The sequence below is a fragment of the Corythoichthys intestinalis genome, chromosome 7 (assembly GCF_030265065.1).
Source record: "Corythoichthys intestinalis isolate RoL2023-P3 chromosome 7, ASM3026506v1, whole genome shotgun sequence".
In the NCBI taxonomy this organism is placed as follows: domain Eukaryota; kingdom Metazoa; phylum Chordata; class Actinopteri; order Syngnathiformes; family Syngnathidae; genus Corythoichthys; species Corythoichthys intestinalis.
In genome coordinates, this window is record NC_080401.1 from 46,696,086 (window position 1) to 46,714,395 (window position 18,310).

At 40.4% G+C, this 18,310-nt stretch overlaps 1 protein-coding gene across 3 annotated transcripts in view; it reads right to left on the reverse strand.

Annotated features, from left to right (window-relative positions):
- The window catches only part of mier2 (mesoderm induction early response 1, family member 2), a 43,350-nt gene extending 26,193 nt beyond the window's left edge, over positions 1–17,157 (reverse strand). For 2 of the 3 annotated variants that reach the window (XM_057841964.1, XM_057841966.1), the window contains exons 1-6: positions 17,053–17,157; positions 9,168–9,329; positions 8,961–9,074; positions 3,791–3,902; positions 1,212–1,291; positions 843–1,133 (exon numbers count right to left, since the gene is read on the reverse strand). In XM_057841964.1, coding sequence (XP_057697947.1) covers positions 843–1,133; positions 1,212–1,291; positions 3,791–3,902; positions 8,961–9,074; positions 9,168–9,188 — 618 coding nt within the window. In that variant the 5' untranslated portion in view covers positions 9,189–9,329; positions 17,053–17,157. The remainder of the gene's footprint in view (positions 1–842; positions 1,134–1,211; positions 1,292–3,790; positions 3,903–8,960; positions 9,075–9,167; positions 9,330–17,052) is intronic. The other variant, XM_057841965.1, reaches the window with a different exon arrangement.
- Positions 17,158–18,310: the final 1,153 nt, after the last annotated feature.

Sequence of the window (18,310 nt, forward strand, 5' to 3'; positions counted from 1 at the left end):
GTATGTCGAGGTACCACTGTACAGGTAAAAATAATAATAATGTACCGAATCAGGTTCTTATGTCACAGTTGCATTTTGCATGCAAACGAATCGTGTGACTGACGTGGGAGAGAGGTGCGGAAGAGTGGGAAGTTTTTACTTTCGCTTTTCATATTCTGTTGTTGCCGGGAATGGGGGTGGGGGGACCGGTGAGTCGCGCTTTCTAGCCAGTTAGCTCACACACACACCACGCTCATATTTTTCTACATTTCTTTCTTAATTTCAATGGTAAGCATCACCTTTTCCTTTTTTTTCCACCACCTACACTAACCTTCTTGGGACCCATGTTGATTTCTCTCACAAGAAAATCCGCCGTGGGTCCGTCTTGCGGTAAAACAATGATTGCGATGCTTTAAAAAATTGTCATATTTTGAGCCTTTCGTCATATGAGACAAATGGCGAGTCAAATTTTGCGTCGGATGTCGAAAGGATCGTATGTCGATGTGATCGTATGTTGAGGTAGCACTGTATTCGTAAATCATGTTTTGATAAAATGAGATGTGGTAACTTGAATTATCAAGGTTTGGGGCAAAACTGAGTAATCAGAAATTGAACTGCTACGTTGTGCTAACTTCAAATGTTGAGCTGTGCTTGCCTGAAATTTTAAATTGTGCTTATCTGAAATTTTAACCTATCTGGATTGGCTCGAGCCTGTTTTTAAATTTTGTTCTTGAGCTCAAAATTTCAAGATAGGGGCTACTGTGTTGTGAGAAAATATGTAAGTCTGTAGCTCTCTGTTAACTGTTTAGGTCTAATAAGAATGAACAGACAGAAATTAAGCTAGGTGTATACATAGGTCGTACCTGTTCATTGTCTCGGACATTGTTGGCACACGTTTGCTTGCAAATTTCTCCCTCATGGTCACGTGGCCTTGCTACATTCAACAAGAAGTCTTCCACTTCATGCAGAGGCAGAGTACCTGGTCTCCACAACAACTGGTCGTCGCTGTTGTACACTGGACACGGGGATGTCAGAGTTGTATAAATAAGGTGCCAAGAGCACGGCAAAAGCAAGGGATTCCTACCTTGTTCCTGGTACGTATACGGACTGAGTGGAGGGATGGCTGCCTGGTACATGGACCCAACCATGATCTCCTGGTGAAGCATGGTAAAGAAATTTATCTGATGGAGTGATGCATTATTTGTGTGTGATGCCATTTTCTGGGGGCTGACCTTGTGCTCTTCATTGGAGGGGAAGGAGATATCATCAGACTCCTCGTCAGATGAGCAGACGGATGTGTCTTTGTTTCCAGCTGAGAGGGAAAATTCAGAAAGTCCATCTTGCGCAATGTCTTAATGATTAGTTTTTAATGCCTCGGAACAGTGAGTACACACATCTACAGCCTGAATCTAAGCATTTTACTTCCTTTGCGTTTAAGGTCTGCAAATATCTTTTGTTGATCCCCCTTCTTTTCGTAAATATCAGACCAATTATAAAATATATAATTTTTTTAAAATATATCTATTAGTCTACAAAGATATATAGATGTAAAGTATAAAAAATAAGGATATAAAAATAAAAATACAAGTATTTTTAAAGCAACACTAGGTAACTTTTCAGTTTTGGTCGATTTTTGCGACGCCGGTGGACAAAAGCGGTAGTGTTTTGCCTCAAGGAAGACTGCGTTTCCCATGAGGACCAGCGCGCAACCACACAGTGCCGTAAAATCATGATCTCACAGTCGCCTGTAGGTGGATTAAACGACGTTTCTTTTTCCAGCGGCTGTGTGAAGGATGAATAGTAGTACCGTATTGGCCCGAATATAAGACGGTGTTTTTTGCATTGAAATAAGACTGAAAAAGTGGGAGTCGTCTTATATTCGCGGTCTAGACATTATACCCATTCACGACGCTAGATGGCGCCAGATATCATTGAAGCGAATGCTGAACTTGAGGAGTAATGTTCTGTCATGACAGATCTCAGCTACTCTCAAGTTTAACCAATTTGCATTATTTTATTGCAATGTTTTTCCTTATTCAGATTTGTTTCAAGACTACAGTTACAGTTAGACGTCACTTTGATGGTTGATGGTTGATTTTGTTGTTTTATCACAATAGATTGGTTTATTTACATTTCAAAAACCAGAAGCCATTCATTTACGAATGTGATTGCACTTTACATATTTAAATGTTCAGATATTAAGATTTGAATGAGGCAAAATAACATGCTTTTTCTCTTAAATATATTGTTATAATCATTTGTTGTGTACTGTAATTATTTTCTGTATAAAAATGAATTTGGTGTTCAAAAAGTCTTTTTTCAAACTTGAGTCTTGAAAAAGAGGGGGTCGTCTTATAATCAGGGCCATCTTATATTCGGGCCAGTACAGTAATGAGGTAATGAATCCAGTTGTGGCTAAACAATAGCATATGATGGTTAGCAATCGTGTGGCTTAGTGTGACTAGAAATTCTCCAACCCACCCGAACTCCTCAGCGCTGACGAGTTCGGTTGGGAGGGGGGTTAATGGGGCGTCACGCTAGCGAGTGAAATCCGGGCCAATGTTTATTCTTGAGTATCCTTTTATCTCTGGTAGTCCCCTTTTTCTTCATTCTTCGGACAAAACTTTTTGTGTCTTTTGTTGCTCTGCCATCTTTGCCGAACTCGAAAGCGTTCGCATCGACTTCCGTCTTTATAATGAAAAGGGAAAGTGACGTATGCCATAAAGCAGTCAGCACATTTGTAGTTTTTTGTGTGCCTGGGTTCCTGCCACACCCCTCAAAGTTAATTAGTGCCGGTGAAAGTGATACTGCCCCCCTCAAGATATAGATGAGGAGTCATTCAACTAGTTGTCAGGCGACATATTATCACAAATGTTATGAAAATATCTTATAATGGTTGAAAAGCTACCTAGTGTTACTTTAAATTGTACCCAAAAAATATAAAAGTGAAGGCCTATGTCCACAATGCACGGTTCATCACTGCTTTAGAAATATGATGGGATGTACTAAATCGAGATAGGCAAAGATCGAAGTGTCGAGAATTGAAATTCGAAATCTTCATAGCAATTTTGGTATTATTGTTCACCCTAAAACCAGAAAGAGTACTAGAATTTGCTAGTCACTGAGTTAAACATATAGCAACGTTGTCTCAATGTGAACCAGGAAAACCCATTGTATGTGTGTACTAGAGATGTCGATCGGGTCCGATCACGTCAGTTTCAACGTATCGGAATCGGCAAAAAAATATCGGACATGCCTTTTTTAAATTTATTTATTTATTTATTTTATAAAATCGTTTTCTAATTGTATTTAACGTTACAGACAGAATGTCTTACACTCATCCAGAGTCTTTAGTTTTGGTTTAAAGATTGGTTCATAATAACAACAAACATCCTCCCCTGCCATTTATTGTCGCACTCACAAAGTGTGGCACCGAAAAAAACTTTATTTAACATGTTTATTGTTTACATATTTTATGGCACAGTGCTGATAAGCTTTTTGATCCAAAGCAGTGGAACAATGTCATGTTGGACAATAAAAAAAGATACTTGGAGCAATTGAATTGAGTTTTATTTCTTAATGCATTGCCAAAATGTATATGATGGGGAAAAATTATCGGGAATGATTGGAATTGAATCAGGAGCAAAAAAAAAAAAAAAAAGCAATCGGATCGGGAAATATTGGGATCGGCAGATACTCAAACTAAAACGATCGGGAGCAAAAAAACATGATCGGAACAACCCTAGTGTGTACCCCAACTTTCCAGTCACCGGCCACAACATTAAACAAACAGCAGTTTTGTATCACTTACAAGGCAGGTGCTGAAGCAGATCTGAGGTACTGGAGGTGACAGAGGGAGTGAGATCATCAGCTGACGATGCCACTCCCTCTGCTGTAGCAAAGATGTCCTCAGTGATCTGATTCTGGAGAAGAAAGACTATTGAAGATAGGCATGTGGCGGTATGATATTCTGACGGTATGATAACCTTAAGCCAGTACTTCTCAAATGGTGGGGCGCGCCCCCCCAGGGGGGCGCAGAGCGATGCCAGGGGGGGCGCGAGTGACCTCGGGGAACATGCTTTTTTTTTTTTTGCCGTACTAGAATAAAGTGTACTTGCACATCCACTCCGTGGGTGGCAGTGGCGCTCTCATTTTCAAAGTGCGTGCAGTATTTTTGAAGTAAGCAAGAGCACACGGAAGAGACTCATGCAGAGCTGGACTCACGCAGCGACCCACTGTCTTCTTCGGTTCTTACGTGTCCGGCCGAGAAGTGCCGTTTTCGGCTTGGGATCGTCACGACCACCGCCCTCACCTACGGTTCTCCCTCGGCCGACGAGAATGCGCTTTTTTCGGGCCGTTTGCCTTTGACTTTTAATATAGTGGGAAATGAGGAAAGACCACTGTTTACTGAGTCTAAAAATGATTATAGCGGAGAAGCCAAATCAGTTATGACGCCACTTGAAGACATTAGACCTCAATCTCATTGATAAGCCGCTTGATTGTTTTTCAGCGAAAATGTGCCGAATATTGCCAACTGTCACAATCGTCCCGCTTTGTCAGTGTTATATCAGTAAACCAGTGAGCACTGTGGTGAATCAGCGAAAATAAAAACTTTCCTTCTGTCCAAAGACTTTTTCCCCCCTTCTATTCAGTTTTGTGTTTTTTTTCGGTCAAATTTTTTGGCATGTTGTCCGGAAGAGTAAATGTTTCTAATCAATTTGAATTTGTTATTATTTACTGATTTTATTACATTTTATTTTCCAGTATCAAATGGTCAAAAATGTACCTTGAGTGTATTTTTACAGTTTGGATGTGACTTTTTTTTTTTTTTTTTTTTTTTTTTTTTTTTTAACTTCAGGCAAATTGATGCGCGTTAAGTCTTTTCTGTTACAAGCAACACAATGTTAAAAAAGCTATACTTTATTATAAGTTGATCTATGTTACTTTTTTTCTTTAATAGAAAAAAAAGGACACAATGTTAGGCTGAGGCGTACTTATAATAGTAATATAGACGAATGATACTATTTACAGTGGCGGCAGAGAGTTGGGGGGGGGGGGCGCGAAACATTTACGTCTTCCTTGGGGGGGCGTAACAGAAAATAATTGAGAAGCACTGCCTTAAGCCAATAAATCACAGTTTTACGGTATCACAGTATTGCAATTAAAGCTCTAAAATGTGTTAGTTTGAGATATCTGGGTTAAAAAAAAACAACTTTTTCCACTGAACAGGATTTTTATTTTTCAAAACATATTAGCAGATTGGAAAATAGGTATAACATTAAGTTAAATAATAATAATATTCTAAATAATAATGAAATAAATGCAGTCCTTTAGGCGAGCCTAAATCCAAAGTCACAGCTCAACATTATTACCATTAGAACAAAAAATAATGGAATTATTTTCCATAAAAAGCACGTGTGTATGACTCGAGTTCAATCATCTTTACATTATACACGCACTCTCTTTCTCAACACAGACAGTTGACAGAGAGAAAAAAAACACGTTTAACCAGTGCTAGACACACTAAACACTAGAGGTGGGAATCTTTGGGCACCTAACAATTCGATAACGATTACGATTCAGAGACTCCGATTCGATTATAAACCGAGTATTGATGCCCCCCTCCCCCCATTTTATTTATTTATTTATTTTAATGTTTTGTATATTCCAAAATTGTTCAAAAATCCTCTCAGGCTAAATAAACCAAACTACTATTTTAGTATCAAGTTACCGGTTAAAAACAGTAAACAAAATACTCAAGTCCTCATTCTGTATCAGCAGCTTTAAACTACATTCAATTAAATTAATGTTGTGAATCAACCGTTAAAGTTGTTAAAATTGCGCCCGTTATTCCATAATTTCCCTCATGTCTACTTTCGACATGTGAAAGTTTTAAAACTGTTTCATCATTTAAAGATAGATTCAAGTCAAGATTTTGCAGATTTAGGGGTATTTTAGATAAAAAGTAATTAGGTTCTCTATAACAGCGCCTTCTAGAGAAGTCTACTGCTTTAAGATGGCGCCTGTTTACTAGTTCGGGAAAGTCTGTCATTTCACATCTAGTCTAGATATATATGATATCTACCATAGCCGTATCTTTGTAGCAAATAGCAACTGGGCGCTGTTTGTAGCGGCTGACGGCCGCAGTTAGGTATTATTGTTTTTTTTTTTTACCTAGCGGCATTAGCTGCACATGATATTTACTCTCGGTCCGTTCTTCATTGCGCCCCGAAGACCGCGCTGACTGCGTTTTATTTCCGCTTTACCTGTTATAATTCAATCATCGGAATTTGGATGTTTGTGAATCGTTCTCCAATCTTCCACGGCCGAATCGCGAATAAGCTAAGAATCGGAAATTTTGCACGACTCTACTAAACACGCTGGAGTTAACTCTCATAGCTGGTGGGAAACATTCATGACAGTGTTTACTAACATTTAATTTTGTATAAATGCGAAATCATATTGGAGGTATTGCCTCCTCGGCAGCCACCGTCCGCAAACATGTTTTACATGTCGGTTGGCCCTGCTCCTCTAAGCCGCGGCCGTCGATAACTTTTCTCAAAGACTTCATAATTGTATTGACAGGTCACTTCCGTCAGTCACTGCGCAAAGCCTTCAAGTAGGGGGCCGTCCTATAGTCCGCTTCAGTTATTCGCTGTCGGTCACAGTTAGTCAACACATTCAGCGATCCAACGCCGGATTTAGGTTGAAAAAGTAAGAAAGCTGCACCGCATACAAACAGTAGGGATTGTCTTAGTAGTGATTTGTTCAAGGATCCAAGGTAATTATTATATTTTTCGTACCATGCATGCATTTTGAAACGTTGTGAAAAAAATCAATGGGAGAAATTAACCGCTACGGGCTGGAATCATTCTTCGACATATTTACGTAAAATAAATGCTAACTGCACGTTTTATTTTTATTTTTGCTTTTAACTCATTTGCTCCCAGAAACGTATAAAAACGTTCTATTTTTAAATGCTCCACTGGCCCACAAACGTATTTATACGTCTTTTGCGGTTTTTTAATTTTTTTTTATAAGAAACATATATAGCTTCCGCTGTATCTGAGAAACAAAGAACAACGCTCCAAACCCCTTTTAAAGCAATAAAACTGGCCACTGGAGGGCAGTAGCGCATTTTGGAAGACCAGGCAACCGATTCAACAGCAGTGAACGGCCGGGCAGCTTTGTCAGAGCGCTGGCGGCATGAAGCCAGGTGGCGCTCCGACCGGACAAAACAACGAGAGGACGCCTGAGACACCAGGCGCTGGACGACCGTGCAAATTGAGTGAAACCCCCCGTTGAGCGGCTCGCCAAGCAGACCCCGCAGAAATGCAAAAATAATCCATCTTTGTGAGACAGACAACGATGAGGGAAAAGTTTACACAGCTGATGTGGCGACAACCGCGTCATCTCGGCGACAAACCGTCATCTCTCAGTAGTCGTGTGTGAATAAATTGTTACTTTGCTATCTAAAGCTCTATTTGTCTTGTTGTTCATGGTATTTTGTAAAAGGAAAACATTATTCAGATGTTTGGAATGTAACTAATGCAAAAAATAGCTTTGTTAAAGTCAAAGTTATGTTTGAAATGTATGCGTTTACAAAAAGCTAATTTTCTCCGTTTTTTCATCAGAAATTGGAAAATTGCTCAAACTAAGCTATTTTCTAATGCTGATTTCTAAAGAATGGAAAAAGATACGAACTTACTTTTTTTTCTGCTGAAAGAAGAGAGTCTAATCTTTCTTTTGGTGGGTTCCAAGTTTATATAGCAATAGAACATAATTTTCTGTGGGCCTTGCAAAATCAGTCAAAATCCAGAAAAAACGGCCAGGAGGGAAGGGCCTTGCTCTGGTGAAAATGGCTGGCAGTGAAAGAGTTAACCAAGAATCGAGATTATCTTATGTCATTATCTATAAAGAATTCAGGGATTTAAGTATTTATTCACAAGAATTTTCAACGAAAAAGCTCTGTTTACATATGGTGGCTGCCACACTGACTGACGGACTAGCATCGTACTTCGACATATTTACGTTAAAAAAATGCTAATTGCAGTTTTTTTTTTTTTTTGCTTTTAACAATGAATCGAGGCTGTTTTACGTCCATATCTATAAAGAATTCAGGATTTAAGAATTTATTCACAAGAATTTTCATCGGAAAAGCTGTTTACATATGGCGCCGCCACATTGACTGACAGACAAGCATCGTACTTCGACATATTTATGTAAAATAAATGCTAACTGCACGTTTTGTTTTGCTTTCAACGAAGAATCGAGACTGTTTGATGTCCATATCTATAAAGAATTCAGGGAGTTAAGCATTTATTCACAGGAATTTTCAACGGAAAATCTCTACATATGGCAGCTGCCACTTTGACTGAATGACTAGCATCGTACTTAGACATATTTACGTTAAAAAATGCTAACTGCACGTTTTATTTTGCTTCTAACCAAGAATCGAGACTGTTTTACGTCCATATCTATAAAGAATTCAGGGCTTTAAGAATTTATTCAAAAGAATTTTCAACGAAAAAAGCTCTTTGTCTGCGATTCCACTCGGTCAGCTTTGACGGCCACGCTAACAATGCAGGCCCCCTATTAATCGGCCCCGCGCCCCGTCAATATCATTATAAAGTCTATGCTTTTCTGGTGCCGAAGTATTCCCATACCAGCAATTTCGTTTTCTTCGATGGGGGAAAAAGTTCAGGAGTTTCGCTGACATAGAGCAACAAACGATCGCGGGTGGGGGGGGGGGACTTGAGCCTTGCAACTGCAAGCGAGGGATTTCTCCATTCATTTTGGGGACATAAACATAGCTAATACCAAAGGATTGGTACAACGGAAAATTTTTGTGGTTTTGAAACCTTGACGTTTTCAGACCACGGTATACCTTCAATTTGAAGCAGCACTAAAAACAGCGGTATGTGGTTGCAAGTGTGCGGTTTTTTATTTTATCGTAGTAATGGCTTGTGATGAACTCTCACCTTGTCCATGGCCATGTCTGATAGAGTGGCAGCTGCGTGACAGCTCTGCTTGGCTGAATTAGGCACTGTGTAGCCATACAGAGCCAACAGTTCCTCCAAGGGCAGGTCGTGGGCCTACAAAGTAAGACAATAAAAAGGAATAATGGGAAAATACTAAGTGGATTTCACTAAGCCAAAGAGGAGTGATTAAAGATAATTTGAGCGTACAGTGTGGGAATGGGCAGCCATCTTCTGGGGAGGAGGAGAGCCTCTCCTTCAACTCCAGAAAAGAGACCTGGTCCCCATCTGGCCCACCGTCTCCATTGCCCAAGCTCACTATCTCAAATGGAATGGGACCTCGGCGGCCAGGTCCACATGCCCTAGGCCGGCCTGTTGACAGAAACAAGAGTGGTCAAATACAATACTCGGGGACAGGGGTAAATTACGATTGTTTTGACTTTAGAATTATTTTATTATTGACTACTCTTCCGATCAATTAAGATAAAATGTTGAGGAATAGTTAAAACCATAATTTGCATGTGCTATTTTCATCTATTTGGGTTCGCAACGGGCACATTCTACTATGACTGGGAGGTTATATCTCTGTGATCTTTGATCGTGAAAATATCGAAAGTCAATTTCGGGGCTCAGCTGTGAGCCAATTGTCTAAATCAGGGGTCCCCAAACTTTTTCCTGTGAGGGCCACATAACTTTTCCCTTCTCTGACGAGGGGCAGGAGTTGCAGGAGTGCCTAAATGTAAAAATTTATTGTTTTTCAGAAAGCCACAATCAAATAACCCTTTCTGGATTCTTCATGGAACAAAAGTAAATAAAATTTAAAAAAATAATAATAACAATATAATACAATATAATATAATATATAGCGCTGTCAAAATTATCGCGTTAACGGGCGGTAATTAACTTTTTAAAATTAATCACGTTAAAATATTTGACGCATTTAACGCACATGCCCTGCTCAAACAGATTAAAATGACAGCACAGTGTCATGTGCACATGTTACTTGTGTTTTTGGGTGTTTTGTCGCCCTCTGCTGGGTTTCAGCACCATTGTGTAATTATTGACATCAACAATGGCGAGCTACTAGTTTATTTTTTGATTGAAAGTTTTACAAATTTTATTAAAACGAAAACATTAAGAGGGGTTTTAATATACAATTTCTATAACTTGTACTAACATTTATCTTTTAAGAACTACAAGTCTTTCTATCCATGGATCGCTTTAACAGTTAATAATGTTATCGCTATCTTGTTGATTTATTGTTATAATAAACAAATACAGTACTTATGTACTGTATGTTGAATATATGTATATATCCGTCTTGTCTTATCTTTCCATTCCAACAATAATTTACAGAAAAATATGGCATATTTTATAGACGGTTTGAATTGCGATTAATTACGATTAATTGATTTTTAAGCTGTGATTAACTTGATTAAAATCATTAATCGTTTGACAGCCCTAATAATATAATCAGGGGTGCACATAAGTGGTCCGCATGCGCGCATGCGTACTGGACGTATACAAACGCGCTGGCTCTCAACGGCTTCCATATGCTTTTGCGTACCGATGGCTGACCACTGTATTTGCGGCGGACACGAGATAATCACTTCTCAAAATGTCGGAGGCAGGCCCCACTGAGTAATTATTTCCGTGTTCCCCCACCCCCGTCAAAGGACAGACAGACGACAGAGACGTCACCGGAGCTACCGAAAAAAGGACTTTTGCTGAAAAGTGGCTGCAGGAGGTACCATAGCTAGAAGCAAATGATGCTCGCACGGATATGTGGCACAAAATTTGCCGTGAGAATCGCTGATAACGGCAGCGCATTTTATGTTGGGTACAAGAATTTCAGCCATCCAAACTTTGAAATGCACGAAAAAAACAGCATGTGACAATTAAGCAAACTATCGATGTCAGGCAGCACCCCACTCGCCCTATGGACAAGTGGCGGAATACAGTTAATGAAGAGCAGCGCCATGCAATAACAAACGTGTTTTTGCTCGCATTTCACAAAGCTAAACATGCACGTTCAATGAGCTCTTATGAGGAGGAGGACATCCCACTTTTACAAAGGGTTGGAGTTAATGTGGGAGCCGCATAATGCCCTTTATTTTGAATTAGTACTGCTTTTATGTTTATTTCTTTACATTTCACTTCAAAGTAATGGCAAATTTGTTGTGCCAGTTGATGTTAATCAGGCATTAATTGTTAATATAATTTAAAAAAGGTATTTGGCTCTAACTAAAGCTTGTCATAATTTTATCGCATCAGGCGGGTCGGCTCTCAAGCTCAATGAGGACCAAGTCACATCTCCAGGTCCTCCTCTGAGAACCTGGGCAAAAAAAATATGTGCACCCCTGAATATAATATAATATAATATAATATAATATAATATAATATAATATTAATAATATAATATAATAAAATAAAATAAATAAAAATAACACTATTAATTAAATCGATAATAACCAAATAACCCTCTCTGGGTTCTTCACAGAAAAAAAGCCAGGAAATAAATAACACTATTGAGGGAAAAAAAAAAAAAAATATATATATATATATATATATATTTTTTTTTTTTTTCTTCTTTTTTTGTTCAAGGGGCCGGATCAAATGTGGAGGCGGGCCGTATCCGGCCTGCGGGCCGCAGTTTGGAAACCCCTGGTCTAAATCTGGCATGGCAGAAATGTGTGACAACTGACAACAGCCAATCAGTTTTTTTTTTGCTGCGCTTCTCTTTGAATAATACACTGAAAATGAACAAAAAGATGCCCATTAGCCTAAAGTTCATTAAGCGTTATAGGATTTTGCAAGCTGTACTTGTACCAAGCTGGTTTATAACGTTTAAGTGCTTTTGTGATTTCAGACTGGCAGTGAAAACAACAGAGGAACTGTGACACAGTTTGACTGCCTGAACAGGCAGCTGCATATGAATGACTGATGTTTATGAATGAAGAGAACTCAACTTGGTATGTTGATAAATTATCTAATAGAGTATCATATGTCTGTGTATTAACTTTTTAACTTGATATCCTATATTAACCTAATCTGACACGCCAGATTGATTGTTCCATATCTGCTACGAATATATTCCACATATCAATTTGGGAAAGATCCAAGAGAGACCTGTTTCATGGGAGGAACCTTAAAAGAAATAGACTGCTGATGACTGGACGATGACGCTTCTCGTCACACTAGCTAAAACGTTTCCCAGTCAAAAAAGAGATTTTAGTGACGTTCTCTGCGCATCTTTTCATTGGGAAGTTAGGTGTATTTACGACAAAACTTCAGAAAATGAAGAACAGTTGCTTCCTGATCACGTCTGCAGCTCCCGCCTATTTTTCCTGATTGGGTCAAACATCAGATGACCGAGGAAGTGGTTGGTGGTGGTTTATCCTATTATTCTTTGTTCTTATTAAGCCCATACATCTAAAAGTTGGTCATTTTTTACCTAAATCGAGAAAACATGTTTTCAAATAATCTTTTGAACATTATCGATTCTTGAATTAAGAACATTTCTGACATTTCAAAGCTTTTTTAAGATTAAATATACTGTAGCACTTTACTGCTTAAAATACATCTGTTAAGATAAATAACTAACTGAAAATAAGCTCATTTCAAGAAATCTGAGTAAAAATTACTGAATAATTGAAGCACTGGCAGATTATTTCACTTATTTCCAGTAGATTCAAAAAATGATGAAACACAGTAGATGAAAACAAGAGAATTTAACTAGTTTTAAAGTGCCTACGACAGCAAAAAGCACGCTTATTTCATATTTCACGCGGTATTTTAAGCTCCTTAGTGTAATGGACCGCTTGAATGTGTGTGGAAGCGATCGATATACATATTCAATTTTTGGAACCCCGTGCCATGAAAATGAGTGACTTTCTGGATTGAGGAGGAATACGAATATGACGTCACCCGGGTCAGCATCACACAATACAGCATTGCTTTATAGCAGGGGTGCCCAAGTCTGGTCCTCGAGAGCAGTTTGTATTCCATGTCTCCCTCCTCCAATACACCTGAATCAAATAATCAGGATCGTTATCAGGCTCCTGCAGAGCTTGCTGATGAGCTGATCATTTGATTCAGGTGTGTTAAAGGAGGGAGACATGGAAAACAAGCTGGATAGGGGCTCTCGCGAACCGGAATTGGCACCCCTGCTTTATAGCTTGCAGATGGACTGCGGATTCAGCTGATTTAATTAGTTCAGTTTTTTTTTTTTCGCATCACACCAGCAAAATGTGCTGCAGGGTTTTGTAGCTGCACCTGGGAAAAGCGTGTGAACCTTTTCGAGTTTCAAAAAGTTACCGTTCACTGCGGAGATTGGCCAAAACAAGTCTACTGTGGGACCATTGGATTTACAAGGAAGTGAGTAAACATCGTGTTTTGTATTATGTCAAATACTGGGATCATGGCACACGTTTTAATATGGAGGTGGCTTGCATTTTGTGGCTGACAATGCTCCTTGTCCACCAAGAAGGCCACTCGATAGTTTGTCGCACCCCCCTTGGTCATCCTCGCGTGCCTGCCGGGAGAGCACTTTGCTTATGCCCGTGCGGTTCTCCATATCGTCAAAACCTCCAGCGCCCTCTGCCCTCTTCGTGTGCCAGCAATAGACAACTATGCTGGGGTTGGGCAGCTACGCGCTCCTTCGACGTCGGCCGGTTTGTCCAGCGGTCACTTTCCAGCTGCTTCCCCGACAAACGAGCTCTCCTGCCCGCAGCAGGGGAACCACGAGTTGTAACTTGGTCGCCACCAGTGGGATTGCTGATCGGCGAAGACAATCGACAACCCCGCCGCCATGTGACATAATCTGGGGTAATTTTGTGTGGTTTTTCGCTTTAAAAGGCGAGAATAAGACTTGGAAACGCCTCTCGTTCCAGGTTAGCATGTCGGCTAGCTGTCACGCCTCCTGGTTTGTTTACGCTCTCTACGAAGCTCGTCCCTACGGTCGCGCAGCAAGAAGGTGAGCGCGACAACAGGTGTTATGCCGAAAATAGCCGCCTTGCGTGAAATGTCCCCCCTGACGGGAGCGCCCACACGGAAACTACTTTCTTGCACCGTGAATATGTATTATTTCCTCTGCTTGAACTAATAAATGTCATACCTGTGTGATTGTCATTGGGATATGGTCGTGAAAACCTGTAGACTAATACATTTCTGTTCAAAGATGGTTCTGTGGCCCTTTTTCAAGTAATCTGTGGCAACACTGCCGACTCCTCATCGTGACATAAACTGGAGTATGATTGGAATTTTTGTGGTCTCAGGACGAGCTCTGACGCACGAGACGGGACGGGAGGAAACATCGGTTTGGGCATCAAATATGGATCTGGTGGCTGGATCAACCGAAGCTTTTCCAAATAACGGCTTTTATGCAACTCATCCAATGAGTTTACAGCATCTGAAAGCACTGGGGCTTCCATAATTTGCAAGTGAATCCACCTTTAGAAACTACAATCATTGACAATACGGACACACAATGACGGACAATATGGCGGCACAATACAGCAATAACGTGATTGTGTGACGTTGGTGATTGGGGTCTATATAGTCGAATCATCTCAAAATATGATTGTACCTCACATGATAATGCTATTCATATTATATATTTTTTATGGTGTCACAGGCAGTTTAAAGAGTATATAGTGGCAAAGGGGGTGTGAGACATCAATAGAACCGTTATGTGCCAAGATAACAAATATTGATAAAGTTAACAAAAAAATCAATCACATTAATGAGCAATTATCGAAAATAGATCGAAAATGACGAATATTTCCGAAAGTGTTCCGGAAACAGCCGAATGGGGCGGAGACGTCACGACAAGTGATTGACAGTCGAGGCGGAGCCAGGTGCCATTGATTTTTAACGACGAGAGAGTAGCGTTGGGGTTTGTTTGACCAAAACATCACAAAAATGGTTCAAAACTGCTGTGCTATGTGGTGTACAAATAGTTATTTATCGGAATATAGTATCCATGAGTTCCTGAACGCGAAAAAAAAGCTGGACTACACAGACAATGGGTAAAGTTCGTCCGCGCAAAGAGGGCTAATTTTCTAGACACAGCCTCCGGCACGCTTTTCTGTGGTGCGCATTTTCCACCTGAAAGCTTCTCGAAGTATGGACAAGTGAAGATTGCTGCTCAAAGGAGATGCGGTGCCAACCATACACGCGCACCCACCTAAATGTCCCGAGATATCAAGAAAGAGGACGATGACTAGCAAAGGAGGCTAAGGCTAAGCAAAGGAGGGGAGCAGCCAAGCTCGAAATGGCCAGAGTGAGTACTCTTTTATAATAAAAAAATGTCACGCATTGGATACAGGACTGGCCACATGTATAAATTATCGTTCGTAAAATATATAGAACAAATCCTCTGATCCCATTCATATTTGTGTCTGTTGGCAGAGCGAAAAGCTATGATAGCGCAATAAATGATAATTATTCTTATCCATTCCTTTATTTTGCAGTCACGGTGTATCAGCTTCACAAAAACAAATGCAAAACAAATCATTGGTGTTTCCCACACGATCTGCTGCCGATGTTTCATCAGCGTCATTGCTCCCCTCAATGACCGTTTCATTATGCTGCATTGGCGTTCGTTTGGGCTCAAATTGGTAACCTAAAACACCGATTAAAGCTTCGTAACTCTCCTCGTCACCATTAGATGAACATTCGTTACGTCCTTCTACGTCGGATTCGTCGCTGAAACTAGAAACGAAATTGTCTGCCATCATCGCCGCCATTCAGTATTAAAGCACTGAGCCTTTTTCTTGTTGAAGAAACACCCCTCACTGTCAATTCTGAATTCTCTTTTATTGACAACGAGGGGTGATTCTTCATGAGGGGACCTGGAATATGTGCAGGACGAACACAATGCATCAGCATAAACAGCTCAAAACACCCCTAATTCTCCCCTCACTAGAAGGAATTATATTGATGCAGATAGGCGCTGCCCCCCTAGTGGCCGGTGGCACTCTCTTCACTTGTCGTGACGTCACGCACACAATCTGCCAGATCTCGGGCGCCGGTCGTTTTAGCTTGACAATCGAGCCAAATTTCTATCATTTTCTTGTGTGTAATTACACGAAATGGCATGATATGAATACAAAAGGCATGCGTTTATGGATTAATGATGGAATATTAAAATTTTCCCAGGGCACTACATACCCTTTAAGGAGGTGTGTTTTTTCACTGTACATATATAAAATCAAAATGTGATTAATCGCAAGTTAAACTCTGCACTGCATGCGATTAATCGTGTTTAAAAAATGTAATCGCTTGACAGCACTACTTTTAAATAGTTTGTCTTATCATTAAGACTCTAAATCAAGACTTGACGCCTAATCTTGAGTTTCATTTTACAATACAAGACTTATGAGTCATATCTGAGTTTCATTTGTAAATGACATACATGTTAGCATGTCTGGTGTGCAAAATAAATTTCCATAGCGCCAGACCAACACATAAAACTAACTATGCAAACTTTACACATTAGCACTTTATTTGATAAAACTCAATTCACTCAGTCGTGTTTTCTTGTTTTTCGTTAACTACGACCCGTTGTCGTCATAAAGTTGTGCTGCTAATGTTGGGAGTGTGACCAGGGGCGCTTTCCTGCCACTTGGTGCTGAACGCCTCTTCCTTCTCGGCGGTTCGCGCGAGAAGGAAATAAAAAGTCAAAATGTCCAACTAAAAAAAAAGACGACAAAGACTAACGTGGAGAACTTTTGTCGCGTGTAAAAACTTCACCAAACAACCCCAGGCAACACTGTTTTTAGCTTCCCTTCTTTTGTTTTCGGTTCGGTTCCTCCCGACGACTAAAAGGGAGTAGAAGGGGGAGGAATGGCTCTTTAACGCCGAGCGAGAGGCTCGATACGCCGGGGAGCTTCTTCATTCCTCCCCCCTCTATTACCACTTCCCCGATGTTTAACCCACGCGTTGCTACGTTTTCCCCTACACTCCTTCCGCGTTAGTTCGCCGGTCACACCGCCGACACATTCGCCGTACAGTCCTGCGTGACTAGCGACTGTACTTTGCCCTCGTTTAGCCTTCCGTCTGGGCGACTAGAGCCTCGTTTTCGTCCACTTACCTCCGCCGCCATTCCGTTCCTGCGTGAGCCGACTAGCCCGGATGTTGTAGGTCTGTTGTGTAGCACTGTGCAACTCGACGTGTATTTCTGACTCAGGTAGTTGTGTACTTGTGGTAACATAACTTCACTTTTTATCATCGATCCCCTCCCCACACATATGCAAACGCGCACGCACACTTTAAGTCGCAGACGATCTTCAGACGTGTTTTAAGGCATTTTAAAACCACCATTTCCTCTTCTTTTTTCAAACATTTTACGTCTGCTAGCTTCCCCTCTCTGTGGAGTTAGATGCAGAAATTATTTCCCATAATAGCCTACACTACTGTAAAGAAAATTGAAATAATTACCGTTGAACATTGTGTGTAGGGGTGATTTCTGGCTATTGATGTCTCAATATTAACATGATATTAGCAAAGTAATCATGTTTTTTAGATCTCAAGTGGGGTTGCAACGATACACCGATCTTAGGATTCGATTTACAAACTGCTGTTCAATACATATTTGGATTTGATTATATTATTATACGCATAGCTGTTTTATATTTGTTATACAGTGGGGAGAACAAGTATTTGATACACTGCCGATTTTGCTGGTTTTCCCACTTGCAAAGCATGTAGAGGTCTGTAATTTGTATCATAAATTCTCTTTAACTGTGAGGGACGGAATCTAATACAAAAAAAAAAAAAAAAATCACGTTGTATGATTTTTTAAATAATAAATTTGCATTTAATTGCATGAAATAAGTATTTGATACATCGCAAAAATCGAACTTAATATTTGGTGCAGAAACCTTTGTTTGCTATTACAGATACCAAATGTTTCCTGTAGTCCTTCACAAGGTTTGCACACACTGCAGCAGGGATTTCGGCCCACTCCTCCATGCAGATCTTCTCCAGAGCCTTCAGGTTTCGGGGCTGCTGCCGGGCAACACTGACTTTCAGCTCCCTCCATAGATTTTCTATCAGGTTCAGATCTGGTGACTGGCTAGGCCACTCCAGGACCTTAAGATGCTTCTTACGGAGCCACTCTTTAGTTGCCTTGGCTGTGTGCTTTGAGTTGTTGTCATGCTGGAAGACCCAGCCACGACCCATCTTCAGGGCTCTCACTGAAGGAAGGAGGTTGTCAGCCAAGATCTGGCGATACATAGCCCCATACATCCTCCCCTCAATACGGTGCAGTGGTCCTGTACCCTTGGCAGAGAAGCAGCCCCAAAAAATGATGTTTCCTCCTCCATGTTTCACGGTTGGGATGGTGTTCT